Source organism: Petaurus breviceps, unplaced genomic scaffold (genome assembly GCF_028583685.1).
Source record: "Petaurus breviceps papuanus isolate PSGF00001 unplaced genomic scaffold, PetGlider_PUasm1.0 90823, whole genome shotgun sequence".
NCBI classification, from domain to species: domain Eukaryota; kingdom Metazoa; phylum Chordata; class Mammalia; order Diprotodontia; family Petauridae; genus Petaurus; species Petaurus breviceps.
This window is the reverse complement of record NW_027187352.1, coordinates 1,030,472-1,048,301: the sequence shown is the minus strand read 5'-3', so window position 1 is coordinate 1,048,301 and position 17,830 is coordinate 1,030,472. Positions and strand designations below refer to the sequence as shown.

Here is a 17,830-nt window from a genome sequence, read left to right as displayed (position 1 = left end):
AGTCTATTTACATCCGCCATCCATTTTTGCATGGTCCTTTGAATATCTTGTGATTTTAAGTCTTTGTAGATTGTGTTGTACCATGACTTGAAGCCATATAGCATCACCCAAAAGAGCGTTAAAATCGATGTTAAAAAGATGTTTTTTTTTTGTTTCAGGGGATAACTTGGGATTGTGGGAAGAGTTATAGTTTCCAGTATACCATTCTACCTGTTCTCTTCCTCCTCATCAATTCTGGACCCAATTAACCATTCAGCTGTGGTGTCTATCTACTATATGTGAATAGATGGATCAGCTTTTTGGGTCATTCATCCAGCTCCTTCATTCACTTGATCTTTCTTGTGAAGATTGTTGGGATGAACTCTTTTGAATGATTGTAAATCTCATTTAAGAATCTTTTCTGGGGTGGCTAGGTGGTGTAGTGAATAGAGTACCAGCCCTGGAGTCAGGGGGACCTGAGTTCAAATCCAGTCTCAGACACTTAACATTTACTAGCCATGTGATCTTGGGCAAGTCACTTAGCCCCAATTGCCCTGCATTCCCCCCTCCAAATAGCAAAAACAAAAACAAAAAAAGAATCTTTTCTGTGTTCCATGGTTTGATATCATCAACCCAAATCAGTCTCTCTACATCACAGCATTGTTGTAAGGAAAGTGCCTATATCCGCGATTTAAATGGAAACAAATCATATTGTTGTTTACATAACTTCCTTTTTTTCTATCTCTTTTTGTCAGAGTTAGAATTTAATTTTTAAGTTCTCTTCTCTTCTGGACCAACTTTCTTTAGAGGATATTAGACCATGGGATCCTAACTCTCTTTTTTTTCCTCCTGATTTTAAAATCTGCTCTTCCCAAATCTAGGGTGGGTATAAAACTAAGCCAAGTTTATCTCTTCTCTATTATGAGTTCACCCACCAAGTGGTCACTTCCCCCCAAGATTCCTGTGGTTTCTTCTTTAGCACCCAGAACCTCCTTCTTGGTTGCAATTAGATCCAAAATAACAGCTCCCCATCCCCCTACTTTTTCTACCTTCTCTGCTTTTTTGGCAGAGAGTAAACTCTAGCAGATGTCTGGGTAGTCAGAATTTGCCTTCACTACATCATACACCCATGTCAGATCTGTTATCTCTTTCCCACTCCTCATCTCTTCTCTCCTTCTGTCTGGGTGGTCTCTAGTATATTCCTATGTCCATAGAACTTCTGTTTCCTTTGCCCTTCATCCAGATGCTTTCCACTGTGGCTTCCTTCCTGTGGTTCCTAGATTTCCTCACATGAGGAAGGTGGTGATGATTCTGGTGATGGATTGATGATCATGAGAGTGATACAATGGTTGTGGTGGTGATTGCCTTGATAGAGATGGTAATAATGATTTTGCTGATGAAGGTGCTGTTGCTGGTGATTGATTGGAGATGATGTCTCAGAGATCCAAATCAAAGGTATAGTTACAATAATGATAACTACTGTGATGGTGGTGGTGATGGAAATGGTGAGCAGATAATGATGGTGCCAGTGATTTATATAGAGATGATGAAGGCAAGAGTGATGATCAAGGATATGGTGATAATAGTGATGGCCACCATGGTGGAGATGGTGGTGACAGTGATTATGCCAGAGGTGGCTGGGGAGATGATAAGAGCTAGACTGGTACCATGTTGGCATTGATAGCATTGTTGTTGATGATGTTCTCCACAGAGAGGCCCCTGCACTACACTGAGAAGGTCCTCCCTATCTTGCACAGCCTGGGGACTGACAGTTATCTGGTAGTAAAGAAGTACTTGGCCATGGAAGCCATGCTCATGTACCTAGGTAAGAAATCTCTCACTTAGTTACTTACCCTCTCCCCTTCCCCACTCCAGGGTCCTATCCCTTCCACTCTCAGGCCTTGGTCAGATTCCTGCCTTCTGCATATTCCACTTCCTGTCTTAGGGAGAGAAACAGCTCCCATCTTCTGTAACCACGGTGTCTGATGGAGAGACAGCCTTGCCCTCGGGGAGCTCCTAGTCTGAGGGAGATGCGTTCCTGCCCTTAGGCACTCCAGCTCAGCTCTTGGTGGGGGTGGAGTCCTAGCTCTGCCCTCAGGGAGTCCCTGGTCTTGGGGGAGGGGGGATATGCAGCCTATCCCCTCATTCCCCTCTGTTCTCCCTCCCCAGCCAGCAAGGTGGGGGACACCAAACATGGCATGATGAAGTTCCGTGAGGATCGAAGCCTCTTGGGCCTGGGCCTCTCCACAGGCAGCTTCCATGACCGTTACTTCATGCTCAATGGCAGCTGCCTAAGGCTCTTCAAGGAAATCAGAGTGAGTAATGGGTCAACTCCTCTCCCATCCCCCACCCCACCACTCTAGCCTATATGCTCAGACTCCCACACACGGATTCAGTTGCTTCTCAGTCAGGGCCAGATTACTGTTTTATAGGTTACTCCTAGGTTACCTCTGACTCTCCTGTGTTATTGAGAGAGAGGATGGTATGGATCTCTGAGACCTCTCTGCAGGCAGACGCCCTCCTGTGGGCATCGGCCTGCCCGCTCCCCGTGACACATGTATCCGTGCCTTCTCAGGCTGCAGATCATGGTGTGCTCATCACAGAACATACATGTATGTACCATGTGTGCTTGGCCATGGCATGTACCCGTGTCATCCTGATGTATGTATGTGCTCTGGGTTGGTGGGCACATTCTTCATGGTGATCCACACAGGCACACTTATCCCTGCCCTGCATCCAGTCACACAACCAGGCTCATCCTGGCACATATAGCTTCCGACTCCCCCCATGCACACATGGCCCTGCTACCTGTTCTGTCTCAGCCCCACCAGGGATACACCCCTCACCCTGGCTCCCATAACCCCCCCATCCTCTATCAAACAGAACCTGAAGCTGCACAGTGGGGGCCTTGAGAACGTGAGTAATGACCGAACCTCAGGCCAGCTCCAGCTGACTTGACGGCTGGGCTGCCATGGCATTGCTGCCTTACACACCGAGGGGAAGAGTTGGGCCGAGCCTGGAGGGGTCCGGGCATGGCATGATGGGTGTGGCTCCTCTCCCTCCTCTACCCTCCTTGCTCCCCATACCTCCTTTCTATCTCCCCAGCCTCACAGGGACATGCAGCTCGACTTGGTTGGAAATTGTGCTTTTGTCAGGACTATCTGCCAAGTTCTGCTCCAAACCCAGCTGCCTCTGTTTCCTTCCTGCATCCTCCTTCCAGCATCTGTCCTGGCTGCATCTCCCTTAGCCTCTGGTGCCTCTTGCAGCACTAGGCGACTGTGCTTGGCCCCTGCCTTCAGCTGGCTGTGGTTTGGTTTGGGAGTCAGGACTCCTGGGTCCCAAGTAACCTTGGGTGAATCTTTTCCTTTCTCCAGGCTTCTCTTTCCCCATCTGTAGAATGAGAGGTTGCAGCCTCACAGCTCTTGGCTCTGATGATACTACCTTCGTTTTCACTCCCCTTCCCCTTCCCCCATGCTCCTCCCCAAGCCTGGTGCTCATGGGTCTCATCGTTCCCCCTTCCCTGTGTGGTCCCTCTCAGCTCAGACACCTGGGTCCCAGCTAGCCTTTTGCATGTAAGGCCTGGTCCCAGTGAGTGGGAGCACCTTTGGTCTTCCTTCTTCTCTGCCTGTCATTTCTCAGCACTAATTCCCCAACCCCTACATGAAGACAGACAGAGAGGCAGTCCATGTGTCCTGAACATAAAGATTGTGTAAATTATAAATGTGCTGAGCTGTTACTACTCCCATTTTACAGCAGAGGTCGTTGAGGCTCAGAGAGCTTGAATGGCCCCTCTGGGTGGCCCAGCTTGTAAGTGCCTGAGGTCCCTCAGAAAGTGTCAGATTGGGGATTTGAACCCAGATCTTCCTGAGGCTGTGCCAGCTTCCTCTTCAGGTCACCTGGCTTTCTCTGAGACACAGCTTCTCTGGCTTCCTTCCTGGTGCCTCTCCTCATTCTTTCTGGCCTTCAGAGATGGAAGCTCCCTCACCTTTCCTGGTTTTCAGTCTCCTAGCCCCAGGGAAGTGTTATTCTTTGCCTCTGCCTGACCTCTGTGTATAATCAGAGTCTCTTGTTCCATTGTCCTGAGAGTCTTCTCTATGGAGACTTAAAGAGGGGCCCAGCTGCTCTTCCCTTGGCCAAAGCATCTGAACTCCTTGGCCCTCGTAGCCCCGGCTCCTGCCTCCAATGACCTCCCGGCACCAGGGAGCAACATCAGCTCCCCTTGCTAAGCCATCTGACTTAGGTCTGGCACTCAGAACCGCTGATCAGCCTTACCTTTTTATAAAAAGTTTTTTAATCGGCTTCCATCTGATGTAGTGGCAGCTAGCTGGGTCATTTACTGTGGCCCTGCATCCATCCTTCCCGGCCTCCAGGGCTGTCCCAGGCCTCTTCTGTTGATAGTCAAAGCTGGGGATTGCTCATCCTGGGGCCTGCTGTTCCTGGGTCTCCTCCTGTCCTCCCTTTCCGTAAGGATGGTTCCCATCCTGACTCTCTTTTGCTTCCTTCTCTCAAGCACACACCCTGTACAAAGATACACAGCTGCTAATGCTGCTAATGTTCGGTCTCCAGGTCCCCACAGACCCAGAGTAAGTTTTGTCTCCATCTTCAAGAAAAGCTCAAAGTGTGAGTGTCTCTCCCCTCCTGCCTTGTTCTCCCCCACAGCCTCTCTTCTTCACAAAGGACGGGTAATCCCAAACTGAATTAGCATTTCTAGGTAGACCACTTCAAAAAGCACATTGCTTCTTCCCCCCTTTTGTATATAGTAGTCCCTTAAGACAATATACAGTCCTTTACAGTTTTTGGAGAATGTTTATTACTGGTAATGACATCTGTGAGTGTTCATGTCTAGGGCTAGAGAATTCCTCCAGTGTGTGGGAAGCCAGGCTAGAGATGACCTCTGAGCTCCCAAGCCTCTGAGAATTGGCCTCTGAGAGCCAAGAATCCAAGATTCTACAATTCTCAGATTCTTGAAGTTTAGGATTATTCTTTTTTCAAATTATTGATTCTATTTCTATCTTTTGTTTTTATATCACCCTCTTCCCTTCTGAATATATCCCTCCCCTTCTTCGACTCATCTTTTGGAACAAATTAAAAAGCATTTTGGTTTTGGACAATACACACTAAACTAGCCAACACATCCTTAAGGTCTGATAGTGTCTCCCACATTCCAGACCCAGAGTTCTTCACTTCTTCAGAGAAGACAGTTCCGTCATGTCTGACTCTTTGTGACCCCATTTGGGAGTTTTCTTGGCAAAGATACTGGAGTGCTTTGCCATTTCCTTCTCCAGCTCATTTTATAGATGAAGAAACTAAAGCAAATGGGGTTAAGTGACTTGTCCAGGGTCCCACAGCTAGTGTCTTGAGGCCAGATTTGAACTCAGGAAGATGAGTCTTCCAGATTCCAGGCCCAGTGTCTATTCACTCTGCCACCTATTTGCTCAAACAAGTCAGAGGCCTGCATTTTTCCTATCTTCTGATCTAAAGCTAGGATTCTGTGGTTCTCTGATTTAGCAGTTCTGAGCAGCAGCTTGGGGTAAGGGGCGTGAAAGCTGAACTTGGAGTCAGGAGAGACCAGAGGTCAAAACCTCAATGATAGTCCTAAGTACCTTTCTGGGCCCATTTTCTCATGCTCTGTAAGAAAGGATCATAATCTCTGTATTGCCTGCTTCATAGAGCTATTGTGAGGTTCAGATAAGCTTTGCAGAGTGCTTTTGCAAAGCTGTAGAAATGTGGGTTGCTATTATTACCATCATTTTAGGAATGCTGGGTTTTTAGAGTCAGAGGACATGGCTTAGAAAATCCTAACTCTTAACTTTTACTCCTTGTGTGACCTTTGACAAGTCACTTCTCTCTAGACTTCTCTTTCCTCATCTGCAAAATGAAGAGTTTGGAGGAGATGATCTCTGAGCTTACCTTCCCACTCCAAATTGATGATTCTGAGTCTTGGACCCTAAGATTCTATGAACTCTGGAAGGAGCCAGGAGAGAAGACCTGGGGGAGGGAGGTGGCTCTCCAGTAGGATGTACTGATTCATTTGTGGGCCTAGTTGCCCCTTAGCAGTAAGGCTCACCTCCCTCTGATGTCTGGCCGGCAGTATTCAGCCCTGAAGACAGGTCAGGCAGGGCTGGGGTTGGGGAAGAAGGCTGGGGTTATGGATTCCAGGTTTGCTCAAGTACAATGAAAAGAGTAACAGAATTAGAGCAAGGGTGTGCTGGTAAATATTTAACAACTAGCTTTCTACATACATGACACACTTTTAAAGTTTAATCTGCATTATTAATATTTTCTCCATGACTTTCTCAAGTTTAGAAATCAACAAAACAATAAAATGAAGCCCTGATTTATAGCATTTGTACATTTCCAAGGTATAAATGCTTACAGTGGAATATTTTAAAATGTAACAATTGAATCTTAAGCTGGCTGTAGCACATCTCTGAGTTATCAGCAAGGAAGATCTGAGTTAAACTCCTGCCTCTGCCGTTTGCTGCCTGTGTGCCCTTGAGCTGACCCTTTAATTCCTCTGTGCCTCAGTTTCCTCATCTGTCTGTAACATGGTGGGGTTGGACTACTTGGCCTTTGAGGTCCTTTCTAGCTTGAGATCTGTGAACCCAGTTCTACCAAAAGCCTGAAGATAGAAAGAAAAAGGGACTTTCTTGCATCTTGAAGGGTCTACACAAGTCCCCTCTTTGCCTGGTCCCTCTTGATTCCCTGCTCATCTCTCCTTCCTTTCCTGGGCTCTCAATGACCTAGTGATGGGACTCAGCTCTGAGGAGCTGCTGGGGAAGGTTGCCCCCCTACCCCCTGCCTGAAACCTCACAAGTTAACTCCCTGCATCCCCAGCCTCCCTTTCTCCACTGGACCTTGGTGTTCCACCCCAGGGGAAAAGCCAGAGTTAGCTGACTGATGTTCTCCAGCATCTCTCAGCTATGTTCTTAGAAAGTTATTTTTTTTTAATGTGGTGCTAACATCTGTCTCTGGAGTATCTACTAAAGTGCTCTGGGTTCTGTTTAACCCTGGGGCTAAATCAGAGCTCCAGATAAGAGTCAGGAAATCTGGGTTTGATTCACAGACTCTGGTGCTGCCTCACCGTATCACCTTGGGCCAATGTCTTCCCCATTTTCTGTAAAGTGGGGAAGCTAGCTGTTACACTGTCACACCTTTCACGATTTTCTAATCTTCCCTGTTTTCATTGTTTTCCAAACTTGTCTCAAATCAAGCGTCCCACCCAAGCTCCCCAGAGTTTTCCTGATCCCCATGGTCAGGACTACTCTGCCACACTGGACCCTCCATGATCTTCCCCTCCTTCTTCTACCACTGAGACCGAGTGTCTACTCAGTCCCCTCTTCTCTTCCTTCCTACTGTTTTGTCATTTGGCTTTCCTAGGTTGTTGGGTTTGGTTTCTTTTTTCCACATGAGAGAAGACAGTGGGCACCATGAAGGGGACTGAAATATTCATAGAAAAGTAAACCGTCTCTAGAACAGGCGACCCTTGAATTTCTGAAGTTATTCTGTGGCACTAATGTTTCCCAATCTACCCCAGTCTAGGAGAGCTCTCAGTTACCTAGAAAACGTTTCTATACATAGAGCTCTCTCTCCAACAACCTCCTTGCCCCTGCTGGTTCTGAGGTCTGCCCTCTGGGGCTAAGCAAGAGTCCTGGGCTGGGAACCAAAAGCCCAGGGTGAGATTTCCAGCTCTGTCTCTGACTCACTGTGTCCCCTTTAAGCAAATGTCTTCTATGTCCCCTAAGTCTTTCTCTGTATGATACGGGATTTGGGAGGCTAGGCACTATCTCTCTCTGTTTCTCTATCTTCTCTCTTTATTTCTTTGTCTTCTCCCTTTCTCTTTCTGTCTGTCCTCTCTCTTTCTCTCCACCTCTCTTTCCTTTTCTCTTTTTTTCTCTCCCCCCTCTCCAATTCTGTTTCGCTGTCTTCTCTCTCTTTACTTTTCTTTTTTCTTTCTCTCTCCTGTCTTCTCTTTCTCACTCTTTCCCCCTCCCCACTCTCTTTCCACTTCTCTGTTTCTCTTTCTCTACTTCTTTTTTGTTTTCTTTCTATCCTTTCTCTCTCCACTTCTTTTTCTTTCTGTCTTCTCTCTCCCTTTCTGTCTGTGTGTCTCTCTCTCTGTCTGTCTCTTTCTCTCTGTCTCCCTCCCTTCCTCCCTCCCTCCCTCCTCTTCTGTTTCTCTTTCAGTCTTCTCTCTCTTTCTCTCTTCCCCCACCCCAGCTCAAACATCCTAACTCCTCATTTACAGTGATGACATTTGGACGTCCAGATTTAAAAACACTTCAGCCTCCTTGCATGGGACTGTTCATTTATGGGTCTAGCTTTCCCTCAGCAGTAAGGATCACCTCCATCTTATGTCTGGCCAGGAGTGTTGGGTGCCTTAAGATAGGTCAGGCCAGAGCCAGGCTGGGGAGTGAAGGTGGAAGGACCTTATAGAGTCAGGATCCGTTGGAGGTCTGACTGAATGCTGCCTGGTTTCTTCACTTCTAAAATCAGAATTCTTCCATGCCCACGGTTGGTTTTTGGCTCCTCCTCAGATGTGGTTTGTTTCACGATTGAGAGAAAGTTTCTTCCATGCCCAAAGCCTGGTTTCTGACAGCCCTGCCCCCTGATTCCCTTCATGCTGGTAGTCCAATATGTTCTGAAGTCATAGCTTGGTTTCTTCCATACCTTCTCCCCTGTGTCCTCCATGCCTACAGACCAGCTTGTTAGCAGTGTGTAGACTGGCTTCTTTCAGGGTCAAAGTCTGGCCTCAGCCTGTACCTTCAGCCCAGGTTGGCCTGGATACATGGCCTGCATTTTTTCCAGGCCTGCAGCCCAATTTCTTCCATGCTTGCTGTTTGAGCTCACATAGAGACTAGCTCACATAGAGACTAACTCACATTAGAGATTAACCCATTTTCAGGGCTGGGGGAAGCTCCGGACAATGGGGTAGAATAGACCTCCTTTTGTGGTAAAAAGTATGGAAGAAAGCCGTGAAGAAGGTCCAGCTCCCCCTGCTGCATAGAGCTCTCCTTGTGCACCATAGTGATATCACAAAGGGGCCTAGCAATCCCTGGAAACCTTTGTCTTGTCCACCCCCTACCCCGCCCCAGCCCCAAGCTGTGTTTTATTGGGAGACCCTGGCAGAGCTTCAGTTTCCTCAGCTGTAAAATTGGGAATAGGAGTCTGCCCTTATATTTGGAGTATGGTGTTCAGTTCTGGGCATTGCAATAGAGTAAGGACATGACTGTGCTAAACAGCCTCTGGGGAGGGCAGTTAGATGGAGAGGAGCCTTGAGGCCATGGCCCCTGAGGGTCAGTGGAAGGACTGGGATGTTTATCCTGGAGAAGAGAAGACTCAGATGGGACATGGTCACTGCCTTCCAGTGCCTGGGATGCCATCCCACAGACAATAGTGTAGACATGTTCTGTTTGGCCCTAGGGGGGCCCTAGGAACATGAGGCGGAAATTCCAAAGAAGCCAGTTTAGGTGGGACAACAAGAAAAACTGCCTAATGTTTAGAACTGCCCACAAGAGTCACAGGCTGCCCCTCACCCCCACCCCAAGGCAGTAAGTAGGCTTCCCTGGTACTGCCCGAGGCCTCTGGTCAGCTATTGTGTAGAAGGGAGCCTTTCCAACTGAGATTCCATGACTCTGTGATCCTTGCACAACCCACCTTGCAGAATTATCAATCAATGAGTGTTTATTAAGTGTATTTACTACATATGTGCCAAGGAAGGGCTTTGCCAACCTGAATGTGCTTGGAGAAATGGAAGCTATTAACACTGTTGGTTTTGACTATCTGTGTTTCCCCAGGGTAAATCATGTCACCTTCTAAACCTTGTGTTCCTCTTTTGTAAAATGAATAATAAACTGTACCCTCCTTTTCTCATAGGGCTGTTGTATTGAAAGTGCTCTCTAAACTGCCCTGTGCCAGAGAAATGAGAATTATTTCCTGTTCAGCTAGTGGTACAGTGGTTAGAGCACTGGGTGGCCTTGGAGTTAGGAAAACCTGAGTTCACATCCAGTCTTAGACATTTACTAGCTGTGTGACTTTGGGCAAGTCATTTAACCTCTTTGCTTCAGTTTCCTTAACTGTAAGATGGGGATTATAACAGTATCTGCCTCACAGGGTTGTAGTGAGGGTTAAATGAAATATTTGTAAAATGCTTGCCATAGCAGACTCTATATAAATGCTTATTCCCTTTCCTTCTCTGCCTGCTTCCTCTCTGCCTTTCTTCAGAGGAGCCATACCCAAGGGCTCATGCTGGATGGGGGGCGGGGGGGGGGAGGAACAGACTCGGCCTCTGACCCCAGTTTCCGGTTGTAAGTGGTTTTATCTCCCCTTGTCCCACCTCAATGTCTCTGCTGTTCCACAGGATACCTAAAGGGAGGGGGACAACCAACCTTTGGAAGAGTGCTGACTGAGGTGGGGAGGCTGAGGGAAGCCCCTCCCACTCTGGATCACAAAGGCAGGGGGCCTGATACCCCCAGTCTCCATCAGTCAGCCTGTGACTGCCTGCCCTGTCCATCAGGAAGTCCTGATCATGTCTGGCTTGCCGCAGCTTTGATGTGTCTCCCCCCTTTTGTTACGGGTTCCCAGCAGAGCTGAAGAAGAGCTGGGGACTCTGCTCATAGGCCCAGAGCTGGGCCTTTCCCCTCACACAGTCAGCCCTCAATTCTAGGCAGCTGAAATGTGTAGTGGATAGAATATTGGACCTGGAGTTAGGGTGACTAGGGTCCATACCCTGCCTTAGACACTTAATAGCCTGTGATGCTGGGTAACTCACTTAACTTCTGTTTGCCTTAGTTTCCTCATCTGTAAAATGGGAACCTTACAAGGTTGTTATGAGGATCAAATGAGATAATATTTATAAAGCAATTTTCAGCCCTTAAGGTATTTTACAAATGCATTATCGTTATTTATTCTCCATAATGACCAAAGTGGGGCAAGGCAGGAACCATACATCAGGTAATGGGAAGTGCTCCCAGATTTGGAGTTAAAAGACCTGAATCCCATTTAGGACTCATTTACGTAATGACTTTTAAAGTTGCTTCATTCATCTGGGCCTCACAGTTCCCATCTATAAAAGGGGGAAAGTTATATGTTCCCTGCCTGCCTCATAGGGTGACTGTAAAGGTCAAATCAGGTAACACTTTAGAAGGAACCGTAAAATGTTATAGCAACATCAGCTACCATGACGATTGATTGCTGCAGTGGCCACTTTGAGTAGATAGCACTCTTTCTTGGATGAGCGTTGTCCATACTGTTTCAGTCAATAGCATGACCAGTTGGTTGTGAATGTCAGTCTGCAGATCATTGAGGGTTGACTGTCTGATGGTGCCAAGTGTGGGGAAACCCCAACCTTAGGGGAAGGCAGGGGATGGGGGAGGAAAGGACAGAACCCAGGCTTCTGTGGGGACACAGATGACAAGAGCACATACTAATGGGGAAGCTGACTTCAGTTGGATGGAGAGCAGAGTTTGCTCTGAGAAGATTTCATGGAGGAGGAGGTGGTCTAATGTTTTGAAGGGCAGAGGGGATAGGACTGGGATTGGGAGTCATGGTGAAGGAAATGCTAGGAAAGATAGTGAGGGAATAAGAGGACTAGCAGAGACTAGGAAGGGTGACCTGGGTTTCTCCCAACTTCCTGTTTGATTTTGAATATAACACTCCCCCCTTCTTTGGCCCTTAGTTTATCCCTTGGTTTGACAAATAAGGGAGCTGGGCTTAATGATCTCTAGGGGATCTTTCAGCCCTGACATTCTCTGTACCAAGGTCCCTCCCAATTTTGACATTCCCTGTTCTAAGTTTCCTTCCAGCTTTGATGCTCTCTGGGCCCTTCCATCTCTGACATTCCCTATTCTAAGGTCCCTCCCAGTTCTGACTGTATGTTCCAAGATCTCCCCCAGCTCTGACTGTTCTAAAGACCTTTTCAGTTTGGACCCCTCATTGGGGTTTAGGTACAGGTCAGATTTGAGGAGAAGCAAGAAGAGGAGGTAGGAGCCTGAGCTTCACCCAGAGGCCAGTGGAGCATGCTCTGTGTTGTTAGCCTTCCCAGCCCCAGCCTGAGGCGGCCCTCTCACTCTCTCTTTTTTCCTCCCTTCCCTCTTTTATCCCTACCTGGCTTCCCTACTCTCAGAGTCACAAGCCAGAAAAGGAATGGCCCATAAAAAGCCTCAAAGTCTACCTGGGGGTGAAGAAGAAGTTACGGCCACCTACTTGGTAAGTCCAGGAAAATGTCAATTAATCAACCAACCAATCCAGCATTTATTAAACACTTAACATTTGTGCTGTGGCACTGTGCTAAGCACCAGGACAGGGGGTGGGGAACCTGGAGGCTATATGTGACCCTCTAGGTCCTCAAGTGAGGCCCTTTAACTGAATCAAAACTTCACAGGACAAATCCCCTTAACAAAAGGCCACAGCTTCCCTACTCCTGCTTTAGGGCTACAAAGGAAAGCAAAACCAGTCCCTGCCTTTAAGGAGCTTACATTCTAGTTGGGGAAACAACATGGAAATAGGTAGTTTTAGAGGGGAAGGCATGAACAGCCAGAGAACTGGGAAAGGCCTCCCTGCTTCTTGCTGTGTGCAGGAATTTGAGCTGTCTTGAAAGGAGCTTGGGGACTTAAGGGGTATGGGTGAGGGAGGAGGGAGAGGGAGTGATAGATAAGCTAATGCTAAGTCCCCGAGATGTGAGGTGGAGGGTCCCATTTGAAGAACAGTAAATTAACTCATTTGTCTAACTGGTAAAGTGAGTAGAGAGGGGAAATAATGAAAAAACAGGACAGAAAGGAAGGGGCCAGGTTCTGAAGAACTTTCCTGACCAGAAGACGGAGGACTTCAGGACTTCATATTTGATCCTGGAGTCAATAGGGCCTGATGAAGTTTATTGAGTGTCTGGGGGCAAGGAGGTGACATGGACACACATGTACTTTAGGAAAATCACTTTGTCAGTTGAATAGAGGATGGATTGGAGTGGGGAGAGACTTGAGGGAGGCAGAACTATTTGGAAGCTATTTCAATAATACTCCAGGTCAGTCTGTCCATAAACATAATGTACCAGGCATTTTGCTAAGTATGTCCAGGATTGAGGTGAGAAGGACCTATACTAGGGAGAGTGGTCAGTGTGAGTGGACAGATGCTGTGAAGGTAGAAGTGATAGGACTCGGCACTCCCCAGGGCAGATCTCACCAGGGAGACATGGTAATTCGGAGGCTCCTGGTACATGAAGGAGACAGGACCTCTGGGAGCCCCCAGTCTTCAAGGTCAGGCTCTTAAGTACTTTAGGATGTCAGAGAGGGAGGAGAAGAAAGGAGAGGTCTATGTTGGCTGCTGACAGTAGAGGAAGACTTCTGGAAGATGGGGAGACTGGGAGTAGATCTTAAAAGATGAGATTTGGAGAGGTGGGGTGAAGGCAAGGGGCCTGTTCTAGGCAGGGGAATGCCTTGGCAAAAATCACAGAAGATAAGCTCAGTTTGAAACATGGTGAGTAAGGGTCAGGGTGGGTGGGGGGTGTCCTTTGGCAAGGAGGACCGAGCTCTGGGCTTTTAGCTATGGGTCCCCTGGCTCCCAGCCCCCGACATGTGGCAGATGGAGGGAAGAGAAGGCATGCGGTTCCCCATCTGCTTGCCTGTGGGTTCCCCAGAGATCTCCATGGCAACCCAGTGATGCTGCCTGTTGCTAAGTAATGAAGGTGGGATGGGGGAGACCTGTCCCTGGCCCGAATCCCTCACCTGTTTTCTCTCTCCTCTAGCTGGGGCCTCACTGTGGTGCATGAGACAGAGAAACATGAGAGGCAGCAGTGGTAAGTAGGGGGTATACGCAAGGCTCCAGTCTCAGGTAGCAGATGTGGCCCTAGAGCTGAGTAATGAGGATGGAACATATATAATAGATATTGATCAGAGCCTTAGCCTAGGAGGTGGGTAAAGGATGGAAGATGTGTTACAGGGGGAAGAAGAGTCTGACAAAATGGAAGGAGCATAAACTCTGGAGCCCAAGAACCTGGGTTCAAATCTCAGATGCTTACTAGCCATGTATCTGTGGGCAAGTCACTGAACCACTGTCTGCCTCAGTTTCCTCAGCTGTAAAATGAAGGGATTAGATTAGATGGTTTCTCAGGTCCCTTCCAACTCTAAAGCTGTGATCCTTTGAACCTAAGATTTGGGCTAAGAGAGCCCAAGTTCACATCCTTGCCCTTGTACTGGACTTTCTGTGTAACTTTGGGCAATTCCTTTCCCCTTTATGGGTCTTGGTTTCCTTATTTGTAAAGGAAGAGCACTGGACTTAAGGATTTCTGAAGTCCTGAATGGGGAGCCCAGCTTGTCTATTTCCCAGGATTCACTAAGATATGTTCAATGTCCCACTCTTGCTTTAGGTACCTTTGCTGTGATACCCAGATGGAGCTCAGAGAGTGGTTTGCCACCTTCTTCCTTGTGCAGGTATTGGGCCAGTAGGGCTGAGGCTGGGGGAGCTAGGAGGGGAGAAACTTGGAGAGGCTGGGGAAGGGAAATGGCCTGGGAGTGGGTAGGCTGGCAGAAAGGTCTGGGCAGGGAAGGAAGGAAGCCCAAGAAACAAGGTCAGTGGGTCCTAGGGTTTTGATGATTGGGTCATGTCTCTCACTGACCTAACGGCCCTCCTGCCTGCTTGCCTGCCCCCAGCATGGCGGGTCTGTCTGGCCTTCCGAGCCCTCGAAGATAGTTCGGCCCATACCTGAGTCGAGGCTGGGCAGTGTGTCACTCATCCCCCTGAGGGGTAGCGAGAATGAGATGAGGAGGAGTGTGGCTGCCTTCACTTCTGACCCCCTCTCTGTAAGTAAAAACCCTTTCCCCCTTACCCCTTCCTGCCTTTCACAGGGGAAGCTACCTTAGAGGCAGAAGACTAGAGAGGGTGGCATCCTCACCTGGCTGGTCTGACCTGTTCCCTTTCTTTTCCCTCACTGATATATGAAACTAGTGAAGGTCCTCTTCATGCTAAAGGCCTGTAAAGAATCAGGCAGTGAGCTTAAACAAAATCAGGCATCAGGTCTAGTAGAAATCAGGCAAGAGGCCTAAAAGAAATAGGGTAGGAAGTAAGGGCTGGGTTCAGAAGAAATGTATCCATTCCAAACCCCACAGGTTTCTTTCCTCCTACTGTGATACCAAGAAGCCATTCTCACAGGTCTCACCTGTCCCTTCCCCTCTCATCCCCCTTCTTCCACCACCTGCCCAGGAAACCAGTGAGAATAGGGTCCCCAGCTCCTCCAGAATGTCTGAGAGCCTATTGGAGGGCTCCAAGGCCAGGGTAAGGGGAGGGGATTCCACAGTGGTATAAATGGCCTGTTCCCCACGTGTCTACTCAAGATTTACTCCCTCTTTTTCTTCTAGTATGTTTGGGTTCCCTGGATAGCTTCAAAGGCAGGGGAATGGGGGTACCTGGGATTGGAGCACTTCTGCCTGGTATTTGTAAGGGGGATTGAAAGAGTTTAAGGGATGAGAAATTAGCATTTGTATTAGGTCATTCTTACCTCCCTCAACCTCTTAAACTTTCTTCTTTCTTAACTGCTTCCTTTCTTGTCCTTCATCCTTTTAAACCGTGCCTCCCCCAAAGTTTTATCATCTTCAGTGACCACCTCTACTCTCAGTCCTGGCAATGCTAATTACTAGTTGTGTGACCTTGGGTAAGTCACTTAAACTTTTGGGACTTCCTCCTCTGCAGAATGAAAGGTTTGAATTACATTATCTCTCAGTCTTATGATTATCTCTCTGGTACTTACAGATTCTAAATCTCCATTGCTGCTGGTATGATGGAAATATGGGCCAAGAGCCAGAAGAAATTGGCTTTGCTATTTACTAGCTTTTTGATCCTTCCTCTTTCTTTTCTTTTTTCCTTTTTTTGCTCTTTGGAGGGGTAAGGCAGGGCAATTAGGGTTATTTGACTTGCCCAAGGTCACATGGCTAGTAAGTGTTAAGTGTCTGAGGCTGGATTTGAATTCAGGTCCTCCTGACTCCAGGGCCGGTGCTCTATTCACTGCACCACCTAGCTGCCCCAGACCCTTCCTCTTTCTGAGCCTCAGTCCCCCGACCCACCCCATCCCTCATTTTGCTGAAGCCCAGAGGCCTTGCCTAAGATCACAGAGTGAATAGTTAGACTAGAACCCAGGTCACTTGACCAGTACACTCTCTTTCCCCTCTGCAATATCCCCTCTACTCTCTGCAAAACTCCCTTTGCAAAGGGGGTGAAGGGAGGGAGTCACACCCGGTGGCTCCTGATGTATACCCACTCACCCTGTCCTATTCTCATTTTCTAGTTTCTTGACCCTTCCAGGTCTTCGGATCTCCTGTTATTCCAGACACTCAAAGCAGGACAAGACCTCACAGGCCATGTCATTCAACTCTTCCCAAATGTTCAGAGTATCTGCAGCAACATCTCACCCCCCACTTTGGAAAAGTGTGGGGCCACTTCTTTCCCCGCTCGTAACCTGTTTGCTCTTCCTTCTGACAGGCTCAAAGTCCGCCATGACTAGGTGCTGCCCCCCAGCACCTCTGAGATGAGAGGGGTCCAGATATTCTCGAACTCCACAAGAGAGAGGCTTTGGCCTCATGGGGACGGAAGCCGGGTCACAGCTGCTCATCCCATCAAGACTCTCCACCCTGGACTTTGTGTGTGTTGTGGAAGAGGAGCCTCAGCTCCTAGGGGTCTGGGTGGCAGGCTTAGCTATGGAGCATTGGAATGGGTGAGGGGGCACTCTCCTATTTTTCCCACTTTATCCTCCACCTACCTTCGCCCTTCATCTGGGACCTTTTTAAAAAAAAAAATAATATAAATATATCTGTATATTTTATCCTCTGACCAGGAGGTTTGTGTTTGGCAAGATCTGATCTGATCTGTTTTGGGGATCATGGAATACCTGGAAGAGGAAGGGATTCAAACACACTCTAGAGAAGGGGTAGGGAACCCGCAGCCTTGAGGCCATACGTGGCCCTCTAGGTCCTCAAGTGTTGCCCTTTGACAGAATCCAGACTTCACAGAACAAATCCCCTTAATAAAAGGATTTATTCTGTAAAACTTGGACTCAGTCAGAAGGTCGTACCCAAGGACCTAGAAGGCCACATGGGACCTTGAGGCTGCAGGTTCCCCACCCCTTGTCTAGAGGATGCCAGGGGGTTCACTGGTCAGCGAACAGTGAAACACATCATGAACTGGATTCCTCTGGACATCAGTAACACCACACTGAAGCCAACAGACTTAACCCGGTTCATCCCCACAGCTGAACACACACAGCTTCCATAGAATGATGGAATAGAATAATTCCATAGAATTAGAGCTCAATTGGCTCTTAAAGATTGTCTAATTTTCCTATTTTTCTAGAAGGGGAAACTGAGGCTTAGGATGGGGAAGGGATATGCCCAAAGTCTCAGAGTCTAGGATCAGAGCCCAGTCCTTCAGCAAGTCCCAGCTCAGCACTAACCCTGGACAGTGTGAAATCTCCAGGGAGTGGCGGGGACCTTATACTCCCTTAGTCAATACAGCTTAGCGTTTCCCAGGAGACAGGCAGGGCTAATAAGCCTTTCTGAGAAGACCCTGAAATTCCCTGGAAAGGTGTCAGATGCCCGCCTACCTGCTTGGTCCCAGAGCTTCATCATTCCTACCCCATATAGCTTGTCCTACAACTCCAAGGGGGACCACAGTAAACCTAAGAATCTAGAACTTCCAAAACCAGAAACTGTTAGAAATAAAGAGGCAAGGAACCTTAGTATCACAGAACCTCAAGACTATGGAATCTTAGCATCTTATTAATGGATTGATTCATTCATTTGTAGTCTGGATTTATTTCATCCCTCTGGGGAACTTCCAGTGTGAAAATTCCCACCACCAATTTGGATTAGCT

At 47.9% G+C, this 17,830-nt stretch overlaps 1 protein-coding gene across 7 annotated transcripts in view; it reads left to right on the top strand.

Moving 5' to 3' along the window:
• Positions 1–16,788, top strand: part of ARAP1 (ArfGAP with RhoGAP domain, ankyrin repeat and PH domain 1) — a 119,375-nt gene extending 102,587 nt beyond the window's left edge. For 6 of the 7 annotated variants that reach the window (XM_069070799.1, XM_069070800.1, XM_069070796.1 and 3 more), the window contains 7 exons: positions 1,691–1,804; positions 2,149–2,294; positions 12,104–12,186; positions 13,718–13,768; positions 14,339–14,402; positions 14,622–14,771; positions 16,444–16,788. In XM_069070799.1, the coding sequence (XP_068926900.1) occupies positions 1,691–1,804; positions 2,149–2,294; positions 12,104–12,186; positions 13,718–13,768; positions 14,339–14,402; positions 14,622–14,771; positions 16,444–16,461 (626 nt within the window). In that variant the 3' untranslated portion in view covers positions 16,462–16,788. Of the gene's footprint in view, positions 1–1,690; positions 1,805–2,148; positions 2,295–2,862; positions 2,896–12,103; positions 12,187–13,717; positions 13,769–14,338; positions 14,403–14,621; positions 14,772–16,443 lie in introns of all 7 variants that reach the window. The other variant, XM_069070803.1, reaches the window with a different exon arrangement.
• Positions 16,789–17,830: the final 1,042 nt, after the last annotated feature.